We start from the raw sequence: 12425 nt of genomic DNA, 5'->3' as shown, positions 1-12425 counted from the left end.
AAGAAACCCCACACAAATATACCAAATAACACGTGTTCCCCTCCAAGTCTTCTCTCTTGGGGAAATAAAAGCCACCAATGGCAAAGAGTGACTGAGACAAGAAGTTGACCCTAATGATAATTTTCTATTTTTCATTTTCAGCTTTAGGGAAATTTTATGTAATAATCAGTCTTCTGCCTCTTTTATGCACAGATTTCAGTGAAAATCCTTGCCTTCAGTGAAGGCTCCATTTCATAAATAATGGTGGCAAGGAGTCAGGCCTCTCAAAGCAAAAGCACATTAGCAAACCACTTTGGTACATTATATATTCAGCAAGAGAAGTAGAAAGAGTGTGGCAGTTTAAAAAGGAAATGCTTTCTAATTGGGTTACAAAAAAATTGACAGGAAGAAAGATTCCATGATCAATTCAGAGCCACAGTGGATTCCTCCCTCCCACCACTTTTTTTTACCCCAATAACTGTTAGAGCTGTGTACAGAAAACCAGAGCATGCTAAGAGTGAGATCATGTCCACATTTTCTCCTTCCAGAAAATTGCAGGTGAGTGTTAAAATGCGAAGTACAAGAGCCAGGACAACAGCAGGTACTTAAGGGCACTGAAAAAGGAGTCCCTTTTTCTTTCCTTTCCCTGCCTGTACCAGTTGCCCAGAACTAAAGAAAGGGAGAAGAAACAAACTGTATTTTGGTCCTCCCAAAGCATGGAAGGAACATACTGGGTGCAAGAAATCATCTTGAATTTCTAAACTCACATGCACTACCACCAGCAATTCATTGAACCACTGAATCATTGAACCATAGAACAATTTGGGTTGGAAGAGACCTTGAAGATCCTCTCATTCCAACCCCCTGCAAGGAGCAGGGACACTTTCTACCAGATCAGGTTGCCCAAAGTCCCATCCAGCCTAGCCTTGAACACATGCAGGAATGGGGCAGACACAATTTCTCCAGGCAACCTGTTCCAGTGCCTCACCACCCTCATCATAAAAAATTTCTTCCTTGCATCTAGTCCAAACTAACCCTCTTTTAGGTTAAGACCATTCCCCCTTTTCCTATCACAACAGGTCCTGTTAAAAAATTTTACTTCATTTTTCTTATAAACCCACTTTAAGTACTGGAAGGTTGCAATAGGGTCTCCATGGAGCTTTTTCTTCTCCAGGCTGAAAAACCCAAATTCTCACAGCCTACCTTCATAAGAGACGTACTCCAGCCCGCTGATCATCTTCATGGTACTGGTCTGCACTCACTCCAGGTCCATGTCCTTACATTGAGGGCCCCAGAGCTGCACACAGCACTTCAGACGAGGTCTCAAGCATGGAGTAGAGGGGAGAATCCCTGGGGAGACTCACTCCAACAGCTCTGGGGGTCCCAGAGCTGGACACAATACTCCAGAATGCTAGATCTGTAAATTTTCCCACCAGTCAAAAGTAACCTTATGGATCAGTATATAACATAAATGTAAATTTCAATGAAACTTGCACATGTGTATTTGTTTTAAATGTTTCCTATTTTGGAAACATATGCAACTGCATGAGTGAATTTATAAATTCTATTTCCTGCAGTACTCTTCTTATTTCAGTTTTTTGTAGCAATCTTACAGGCCACAGTTTATTTGCTCTCTAAGAGGCACCTTGTAAATGTATTAAAATACATTTTCACATGTAAGTATTTTTTGATTACCCTACCTCACTTCACTTAGATTTCCTGACATGAGGGATGTACCAACACCTACCTCCTTTCATCTTCATAAAGACACACTTAAGATATATGTCATAACAGTCAATATTCTGGGCAGGGAAGAGGAAACACCATTATTTTTAAAGAATGTCCCTATTTAACATCATTATCACACACCAGCTGTCATGATATAACGTGTGAGATTGCACACATTTTATGTAAAACCAACCTTAGACAACCCTGTGAGCTTCATGCTCTTAGTGGTTTAAGAGAAGTGCATATTTTTTAAGGCAGGATGTGAAATTCATCTCTGTTCAAAGTGAATATCACGGATGGTTCAAGACAAAAGATGAGCAATGGAAAACAAGCACCAGAGCTTTTAATCCCAATGTAGTTTGACAGTGCAAAATTCTACTGCCTCCACCTGGAGACTGCCACCCTGATAGCTGAACAGGCAGAGGAGCTCAGGCTTTTCTCCATTGCTTCATGAGAGTCAGCCACATTGTTCAAGCAGTATTCAGAAGCCACATAGAGAGCACACAGAATGGCCATAATTGCTCCTTTGAAAGCAAACACAGATACATTTTATTTTTTAAATACAATTCCACTCTTTATAAGAGAGTCTTTAATAGCAGAACATGAAATCTCAGACCATGTGCATAGAAAAAATATAAACTTCTTTGACAGGAGTCAACTCAGTTTTTTGTTTTAAAAGCCCATGGAAACATATGTCCCAGAGAAAGTGACAAGGACATGTGAATTGCTCCCAGTGAATTTATGTTGGGCATACAGTACATTTTAAGGAGAGCCACCTGCCAAAGCAACTGTCTCAATTTCAGAAGTAGCACTCTGATATTTTAACAAAGAGAATGTAAACGACTGAGGGCAGAAGCATAACAAACTCCTCAATGGGATTTCCTAATAAAGTGCTTTTGGTCACTATGCCACATCACAATATTCTATAGCCTTAAGGTTAAGAAGAAAACAACAACAACAAAAAAATCAAAATAAACCAAGCAACAAAGCAAACAAACCTGACCAAACATATAGACAGCATGGCCACTTGCAATATTTCTTTATCTTTTATGTCTAAAATAGTACTAATTTGGAAAGCAAAACTAATCTCAAAGGCAACTAGAGCAGGAATAGCCTCTTTTTCTAATAGTAAAGACAAAAATTAAGATGAATCCTGAATTCCAACCTGTCGTGAATCACTCTTAAAAACATCAATATTTCATAAGGAGTTGGTCACAGTTATTTCACATATTGGTTTTAGCTCACCTGTTAACTTCTCAGTGTTTGCTGCTAATTACAATAAATCTGAGAGGAAGAAAAGGCAGTAGGAAATAATCAACAAAATTATATACTGATATCTTGGCTATTTTGGGGAGGCAAAAGCAGCACCATGAATACCAAAACTAAGAAGCCCAGTCCCTAAAAGCATTTGTCTGCACATGATAACCTGATAATCACTGAGTCTTCTGGATTAAAAAAGAAAAAAAAAAAAAAAGAAAAAGAGAAGAAAATACTGAAGTATCTCATAGATAGCGCAGGGCATTCTGCCTGATCCCTTATGGTGGCAAAAGGTGGGGCCTCAGAAGAGGGAGTAGGTGTAAAGCTTCTCTTTTTTTTCTGGCTGTCTCCCCCCACTCCCCTCTTATCATCACAACTGAGACCTCTCCATACCCATCAGCTTAAACTAAAACTGGAGAGAAGGTCAGAAGTTGTCAGTGTGAGGAAAAACACCACAGGCACTCATTCAGTGTAATGCCTTAAACCTTGTCCTCGTTAAAAAATCAAGTTTGAATAAAACAATCACACAAAACCAAAGCAATCCTCCACTGATTAGAAAAGAGTGACGTCTTTATCTATTTTAACCCAATAAGAATACTGTTGTGAGCATCACATTGAAGCCAAACACATCTGGGTCCACTTCTGCAGGAGTACTCTGCCTCTGGCTGAGTCCACCTGGAGCTGCCTGCTCAAGGGCTCTGCCACAGCTGGGCTGCCTGCAGCCAACATGACACAGGCATGTGACCCCAAAAGTTGGAGCAAGCCTTGACCAGGGCTCCCCACCTTGCTTCAGAGCTCTGGCACTCACCTCTGGCCTGAGCAACACCACAGCTACCCCTGAGCTCGGTGGCTTTCCCAGCTGAAGCCACCCCACAGAGCCAGCGGGGCCACCGCAGCGCTGGGGACCACTGGAGCTCAGCTGCCACCCCAGTCCTGCTGAGCATCTCCCTGGCCCACAGGGGCACCGTGCCCTGCTGGGGAGCCCCACAATGTCTGTTCTGCTTGCCCTGTGGGGCACCTTGTCACCTTTCAAGGTCTCCCATATGCCCCCATGTTTCCTCACTTTCCCCAGTGCAGCCTGGCTCTGCCAGAGTGCCCAGATGGGACTGGGGTTTAGCCCTAATCGCTTGAGGACTGATTCTTCTGCCTGTTCAAGCTGATTATTGCCTTTTCAGAGTTGGATACCCATTTGCTGCCCGAACACATGAGATTTGGTCTCAGCAGACCACAGGCAGCTCATGATGTTTTCTGTTTTGTATCATTATGACTAACTAAAAAATAAATAACTGCAGATTGAGATTACGGAGGCAGCAAACTACTTGTGCAGACTGAAAAAATCTGGTTTATATCAAAATTCCTAGACACAATTTCCAAACTCTGGCACCCAAAGCATCTTAAGGCAGGCATGGTCTTTATCCACCAACTTCACCAGTTTAATACTGGGATCCTATTTCAAGCAACACATGGGGTTTTGCTCTGTTTTTTCTCCGATTCTATTTTCCATCTTAATTATCAGAGGAATTTCCTATAGCAGAGTGATTCAAGCATACAGTTGCATCCATATTCTAGTACTCTGCACCTTGAATACGCTGTGAACAACAGGGCCAGCAGTCAAGTGTTTTTATAGTTACCTGCCAAGTGCAGTCATTTTTAAATAATTTCCCTTGCTCAAAGTGGTACTGATTTTGCTGGATTTTCCTAGGAATAAAGGATGAGAGAGCATTTAATTAAAGCACAGATTTGGGTGTCAGGGCTCAGTGCCAGCCTCTGTGATCAGCCTCCTCTAAAGCCATGAGCACATTTCACAACAGCTCTGGGGTTACCTAGATGAGGGCAACTGCTATTTTCTCCCTATTAAGTGCTGGACCCAAAGCATGGCATCTAATTTGCTTATAAACACGCAACTACTAATAAATTCAACCCAAAATCTCAAAACAATCCATTGCCACATGTGCACTCAAGAGACAGTACTCAGAAGATGAATGTTTCAAAACGAAGCTCTTGGGAGTCAAGGAGTGCTGGCATGAAGGCTGCCCATGCAATCACATTTGAGCCCTCTGCTGCATTCACTTAAGGATACAGTCTTTAATTACTGAACTGCTTTTTCTGCCAACACTTTATTCAGCATTCCATTTGACAGGCTCACCCAAAGCACAGCAACTTGGTTTTACCCGCTCCGGTCGGAACACGGCTATATGCATTATTTACTGAAAACCTTTAAGTTCCAGCTCAGAGTACAAAAATTCTTAGTTTTGCAGGCAGATTTCCTGTTGCATTTAGTATTAAGCACTCACTTCTGAAGCAAGGTTATTTATTTTCAGTGTCACTCTTTTGATGAGAGAAGGGTATATGTCCTCTACTACACAGGTAAGAAGTGAGACTGTGCTGACACAGTAAGGCAAAAAAGTCTCCATTAATCTGAGGTACCAAACTTAAGGTGTTTCTGGTGTCATTTTTTTCAGAGCATTCTGCATTTCATAGAACTTTGCATCCCCAAAATGAACCACAGTCTCTACAGGCCTTTGCCACAGCAGACAATATTCAGTACCTCTGCAAAAAAGAAAAAAACCTTCCCCAAAATGACAAAAACAACCCAAAACCCCAAACTAACAAAAAAAAAAAAAAAAAAAAAAAAAATCCCACATAAAGATTTACACAGAGAAACATTGTAAAAAAGGCATCTTTAGTGATTTATCATTTCCCTGAAACACTTTTCTTGTGCACTGAAACCTACATATATGTACACAAGTAGTGCTCACTAACTCATGACCCTGTGAAAGGTTCTCTCCCTTTCAGTACCTCTTTAGTCATGGAAGGTGAAAGACCCCCCACCTAAGAGCTTAAGAGATTAAAGAGAGAAAAACCACCCAAGTCATCATATTTAGGCATTTTACTGCCAAGTAGTACATCCCTCGGAAACCTCATTGATGATTCAAAGCTTGACATTCTCTTGGTCCCATCAGATCAGAACAGTATTTCAGTATATCCACAATATATTTCACTATTGATAATAGTTATGATTCCATGTAAGTCAAAGAGTCGATCAAGTGTAACCACTTCAGTGAAACCTGTCAGCCTTCCCTATAAACACGGCTTTCAAATAAATAGAGACAATCAATCAACATTCACATATTCCATCTATTTCCAGTACAGAAACCGTAAATCAAGGAACTAGATATAACATGGGTAGATATTAAGCAGAAAATATTTCAAGTTCCTTTAAGTAGTGGCTCTCACAGAAAAGTGAGCCATTATCTACAGCCTTAATGCCCAGGGATAGCAACACACACTTTAAGAAGATAATTCAGAAGTGATTAAAAAGTTGCAGTTTTGAAAGACAAAATAGCACATCTGCAAGGAGGATGTACCCAATATCTGTAATAACAGCTTTGGCAACAAAACTTTCAAATATAAAACAGCATGAGCACAAGACACCAAATCTCAAATATCTTGCAAAATATTATGGCAGCATTGTACTTATTTGTGTTGGTTACTCTAAGAGTTCTCCTGACAGAAATGTATTAAAAGAGCAAGGAAATACAGTTCCATGCCTTTCTGCATATTCAAGATAGTATGCAAATGTAGAGGCTCATTACCACAGCTTTCTTCCTATCAAGACAGTCCAGCAAAACTGTTCTTGGGAGAACAGGAAAGCATACTTAAGTGAGATTAATTTGACACTCCTCAACTAGAATTTTAAGAACAATTTAGAATCCACCACTTTAAGCATTTCTTTTAAAATGCAGATGTATGACTTAACAGAGAATACCAAAAAACACAAATAGTCACTTGAGTTCAAAAAGCCCAACAGTTTTACTGTTGCTCTTCACTGCATAACAGCTTCACATTCTCAAAATTAATTCTACACACTTCATTTTGCATTTATTGGCCACTTAAAACTCTTATGGATGTAAACAGGAAACCTAACCAGCAAAGGCAGCAAAATATTTTAGAACAGGTTCTGATAATAGCTTGCTTTATCATCAGTCCACAACATATGTGATAAACAAGTGTGTGTATACAGCTGGACACCAACTTCCTATGCAGGTTATCATGAAAGCAAGAAAAAGTAAGAAAATAAATTACATGGACATCTTATGGCACACACAAAGTTCAAAGAATACTTCCAGAGGAGAATTAATGCCTTCTGAAAAGATACTGGCTTGTCCTTTGCATATGTAATCTATCATTCTATTGTACTTACCAATATTTTGTTATCTACTTTATCTCCCTTGGTTTCCAGCTTTACTTTCTTCTTGACAGAAATTTTGATTTTCCTCCCAATAACATCCCTGACACTTTCTGAAACAAAAGAAAATACCTTAATTAAATACCTTTAGTGTCAGCACAAGAAGGAAACAGAAGCCACTGTTGAGTTTTCACTAAGACTCAGAGCTATGTTGTCCAACTGCTTGCACTCATGGAAGTCTCATACACATGCACAAGTATTAAACACAACCTAACACAAGTAAAATTTTCTAAGTATGTCATCTATGCAATAATTTGTGTCTACTGTGATAGGATAAGTGATGTCATATGCCTGGATTCTAAAAACAATTTGATTTTTTTTTTTTTTTACAGCACTACTTACATATCAAAAGCATTCCCAAGACAAGCCACAGCACTGCTTAGCTCCATTCTGGAAAAATACAACAAATTCCTCGCTGCTATTCTTTGTACCTGAAAAGCTTACTAAAGCAAATTAGCTCCTTGCATTGCACAAATTTCAGTCTCCTGTTAATATCAAGGGGGCTAAATGGGTCAGGCAATGGAAGAGCAACTGTTCACACATTTTGCACTCTGTGCATTGAAGTAGCAAAGCAAACCAAGCAGACTTCCAGATAGTAACACCTGGCAGCTATGCAGAGGATGCCGTGAAGGCAACACTGGTCTTGGTCAAAATCCCAGCAACAACGTAGCCACCCCATGGTGCCAACACCAAAGTTACATTAGTTGCTATAACGTTTTAATATGTACATGCACACACATGTATACATAGTCTCTGCTGAGTATGACACGAACCAGCTTTTTCCCTGAACATTTGCAGCCTGGCCTGAAAGGAACATACCCACAGGGAACTGTGTCTAGAAAGCTTACACACCTACTGACACTGATGTAGTTGAGAGATAAACAGAGGAGTTCATCTAGAAGAGCCAATTTGGCACCTTCCGTAAGTTTCATTCCCCAGCCCCCACTGAAAGAGAACGAGAATGAAATCTTTTAAACACATTAACCTATTTCCAGCCCAACAACAGGCATCTGTCTCCACCCTCTCCAGACACATACACTTTGCCCTCGGGCACGCTTAAGTTTAAAAGCAAAAATGAAAGATAATAGGCTATTCCTAAGGCTTTTAATTATAGTGCTCTGTATAGCGCTTTTCTGCACAATTTTCATCCGGTAGTCAGAAGACATTAGCACAAACAACACACCATTTATTAAGCCTGGATGTTTAACCCAGGCCACAGCGTTCTGCCTGCAGGGCAGAAGGGTGCGCAAGTCAGAAACGTGGCTGGTCGGAGAACTCTTCACCAGAAAGAGCTCTTTCTGCAGAATCGGCATGTTTTCCCCAGGAATTTTAATTTTCCTACCAGGAAACAAAAGCTCCTCGGTAGCAGTGGCTTGCCCAGCGAGAAGCCTGTCCCGAGCCGCGCAGCCCCGGTGGCAGGCAGCCAGCGCGGCCGGCTCCCGGGGCAACCGCTTGGTCCAGAGCCAGGCTGCGAGATCCCAGAGCAGCCAGGTAAGCGAAACCCGGGAGAAAGTCCAGCCTGATGTGACCTGCTCCCCCAAGGCTTCCTCTCCCATGGGTAATGTCCAATTCTGGCCTTTCTGCCCCTGCTCGGGAACTCGGAAGCAAGCTGACTGTAGAGTCTTTTTCACCAAGTCCCGTCTCCTCGCAGAAGGTATTGCTGCTGTCTCTGCTACTTTACCTCCACGTGCAGCCTGTGCTTTTTGGTTTCTCCTCTCCCACAAACAGCTCCAAGTGCCTACATCTAGCAGGGGACTTCCTCCTGACACACCTGCATGGAGAGACATGCTTCCCTTTGCTGTCCCACGGGTCCCATGCAGCAGAAGTGGGAATGACTGCAAGCCCTCAGCTCCAGCACTCTTACTCCAACAAGCCACAGGGAGAGACGGGGCCTGGGAGCCCAGACTGCATAAAGCATCATCAAGATGTCAGCTCCTCACAAGGCTCTGTCTGCCTGAAAGGGCTAGAAACACTACTTCAGAGATAAGGTAGAGATTTCACAGATACTCTCCATGGGACTGAAGACAATTCCCTCCACACTGGGTGGCAAGTGGACTCATGAAGTAAATTTTCAGACTGAGATGGAAACATAACATTAAGGTTCACATTTTAAAGTGTTCATCCATTTCCAATGCTGGAGGCTTTGAACATCCACACCTGGGAAGAGTGGATCCAGGTAAGCCAACAATAAGAGAGGGTTTCTTTAAAGAATATGACCTACGAGATCTGACAAAGGTCACACGGGAAGTAACAGAACAAAAACTGCAGCTCAAAACACTCCTACCCCCAGTTTAATCTCCACACTCCAATCACTCCTCGTTAAAGCATGTCTTTTCATCCTGCTCTCAAAACATCATTGTTACAAAGAGCCTATTTAAAGATTAACTTTTAACATGCAGACACCAAAATACAGCTAGAAATTAAACCAATCTACATGAACAGATCCCCCTACCTCAGAACACCTTGACAAATCAAGCTGAGTGGGTGCAGGGCAACAGGGCTGAGGATGGGGAGGGGTAATTCTTCAGGTTGTTCAAAGCCACCAGAAGAGGGGATGTGTGAAGATGCTCGCTTTATTCTTCCCTGTAGTACACAGCACACCTCACCTAAAACACTAGAGTGCAGACCGATGCAGAGTAAGAAATACTGTGTATTACCACCTCAAACATGTCTGGACACTTGAAAATAGGAAAACTTCATGGTTTTAACAATAGCTACTCCTAGAACTCTTCCCAGCTCATCACTTCTCTTAGCAGTAAGCTACAGACTACAGTCTCTCATGTAAAGCACATGGTTTGGAGACCAAAAGGACTGGAAAAGGACTGAGTTATTTTGACTCTACAGAAAAAAAAAATCTGCAGCAGCTGCAAATGTCCACCTAGATTTCACCAATATTTGATAAATGCTAAAACCACTTGCTGACTGAACCTGAAGGAAATAAAACTGAAGGAAATGTAACAATGTAAATTGCTTAAATAAGGTCTGAAGGATTGTATTCAATGCCACATATACCTTGTTGCCCGACAAATTTCTGTTTCCGTCTGTCCTTAAAACAACATTTTAAATTATTACAATGCTGGTGAGATCTTTAGATAGTTCTTCAACAGGCAAAACCAAAGAAAATTCGGCCTGAACAAGGTAGCTAGCTGAGGGCCTGGAGCATCAGACCTGTTATCCCCAAATGACACTGGTTACACACATGCCGCGTGTGTAATGATGCATTTGTTGGAAGCTCCCCAAAAGCAGTGACAACATTTTCAGGGTCCTCACCATCACCTGAGTTCCTAAGCGTATACCACGCAGGATGTGGGCTCGTGTGCATGGGGCCATAAAACTTCAATTACATATAACCTCATCCCTCCTACGTCCAGAGGAAAGCGATTCTTAAACTACGCAAAACCCGGGAGGATAAATAAAAAAGCACCGAGTGGAGCAGCAGCCCGTACCGCCAGGCTGAGGCGCACCGAGGACGTGCCCCGGGCGGGCGGCGGTGCGGGGAGCCGGAGCAGCTTCCCAGCGCGTCTGCCCTCGCTCGCAGCCGGCCGGCACCCTGGACAGACCGCTGCGGAGCGGGGACACACACCGCACCCGCCGCGGCGCCCGAGGGCTCAGCCCCTGCCCGCGGCCGCCTCCCCGCTGCCCGCCGCAGCCCCGCAGCCCCCGCCCGCCCATTCCCCGCACGCAGCAACGCGGCCTCGCCGCCCCCCGCCGGCTCCTCCGAGTCCCTCCAGCTCCGCGCGGAGCCCCCCGGGCTCCCCGGCCGGCCCCGCCGCGCTTCCCCGGCTCCACAGACCCAGCCCCGTCTCCGGCAGCGCTGCATCCCGCGCACGGCGGCCTCCAAACTTGCCCCCGCAGCACCTTCGCCGGGGACCCCGCAGCCCCCATCCCCGCCGCCATGCCCCGTCCCTTACCGATCAACTCTTTGGGGACGTCGGAGTTCTCCTCGGCCATGGCGGCGGCGCTGCCCGGCGCCCGGGGGTGCCCGGCGGCGGGGCTGCTTCAGCGGCGCGCCGTCCCTGCGCCGGGCGAGGCGGGCATGCACCCAGCGGGCGGGGGAGGAGGAGGGCCGGCCGTGCGCCTCGCTGCGGAGCACGGGGTGTGTGCGCGGCTGCGAGCGCGGGCGGAGGGAAGGGGCTTCTCCCGCCCCCGCGGAGCCCGCTCCCCCCGCGCTACATGCCGCCCGCGGCTGCCGGCGCGGCCAGGAGCGGCATTTCCAGGGAGGGATGGATGGTCCGCGGGCGGCCGTCAGGCGCGGCGCTGCGGGCTCACGGCGGCCCCCGCAGCGGCTCCCCCGTTCCCGCCTGCGCGCCGCCCGGCTCCCCCGCCCGGCACCGGGAGGCGGCGGCTGCCCCCGCCCCGGGAGAGCTGCAGCCCGCGCCCCGGCCCGGCCCCCGAACCGCGCGGGAGCCGCCGGGAGCCGCCCCTCGCCCGCGCCCACCGAGCACCCGGCGACAGAGCGGGGAGGTGCTGGCGGTGGCGGCCGGGAGCATCGCCCTTAGGAAGCCATCGCGGCGAGGGAGGAGGAGGAGGGCAGCGGGCTCGGAGGTTTAGCGCGGCGACGCCGGCCCCTCCTTCGGCCGAGCCCGCCGGTCGGCGCTGCGGCGGGGGCCATCTGCCGGCGGCCGCGGCGGCTGCACCGGCCCTCCCCGGCAGACCGTGCCTTCCGCAGCTGCACCCTCGGCCTTTGCCCCGCGGGAATTCTCCCCGGGGTTCATTAAAACGGGTTTGTGGTACGAAGAGGGGGGTTGTTATCGTCAGAGCAGTCCTGGCCGCCTGGACTGGAAAGGGATTGCCTCATTCATTTCCAGAAAAGCTGGATCACTTCGAGCCCTGGAAGAGGCTAACCTTTGGTCTAGAACTGATCTGCCTTCCCCGGCTCCGTCACCTTATCTCCATGGGGACGGCGGCTGCCTCGGCACCTGTTGTGAGATAACGTCATGGCTAGAGACGGCTTAGCAAACTCCTTGTGCAGGGAGCCTCGGTGTTGCTGAACCTGTGCTGAAGGGAAGCAGACATGCCTCCTTTCTCAGGACCAAATTAAAATCCACAAGTTGCATCATTTTTGCTTGTCGCACTTTGCCATCGAGGGTTTTTGTCATGCGTTAACAGCCACATTATAGAAACAGAACGCGAGCTGCCTAATTGCACTCATAAATATAAGCACAGAAAGATGCTTATTGGATGAGAGCGAAGGAAGAGGCTTGGCAACCCT

General features: G+C 46.0%; 1 protein-coding gene across 6 annotated transcripts in view; it reads right to left on the bottom strand.

The window, feature by feature from the left end:
* CARMIL1 (capping protein regulator and myosin 1 linker 1) overlaps positions 1-11386 on the bottom strand; it is a 194785-nt gene extending 183399 nt beyond the window's left edge. For 2 of the 6 annotated variants that reach the window (XM_021528667.3, XM_021528666.3), the window contains exons 1-2: positions 11125-11385; positions 7169-7266 (exon numbers count right to left, since the gene is read on the bottom strand). In XM_021528667.3, the coding sequence (XP_021384342.1) occupies positions 7169-7266; positions 11125-11164 (138 nt within the window). In that variant the 5' untranslated portion in view covers positions 11165-11385. Of the gene's footprint in view, positions 1-7168; positions 7267-11124 lie in introns of all 6 variants that reach the window. The other 4 variants (XM_021528664.3, XM_021528668.3, XM_021528669.3 and 1 more) reach the window with 4 other exon arrangements.
* Positions 11387-12425: the final 1039 nt, after the last annotated feature.

This window comes from Lonchura striata, chromosome 1, assembly GCF_046129695.1.
Source record: "Lonchura striata isolate bLonStr1 chromosome 1, bLonStr1.mat, whole genome shotgun sequence".
Taxonomy (NCBI): domain Eukaryota; kingdom Metazoa; phylum Chordata; class Aves; order Passeriformes; family Estrildidae; genus Lonchura; species Lonchura striata.
This window is presented reverse-complemented; position numbering and strand designations above follow the sequence as displayed.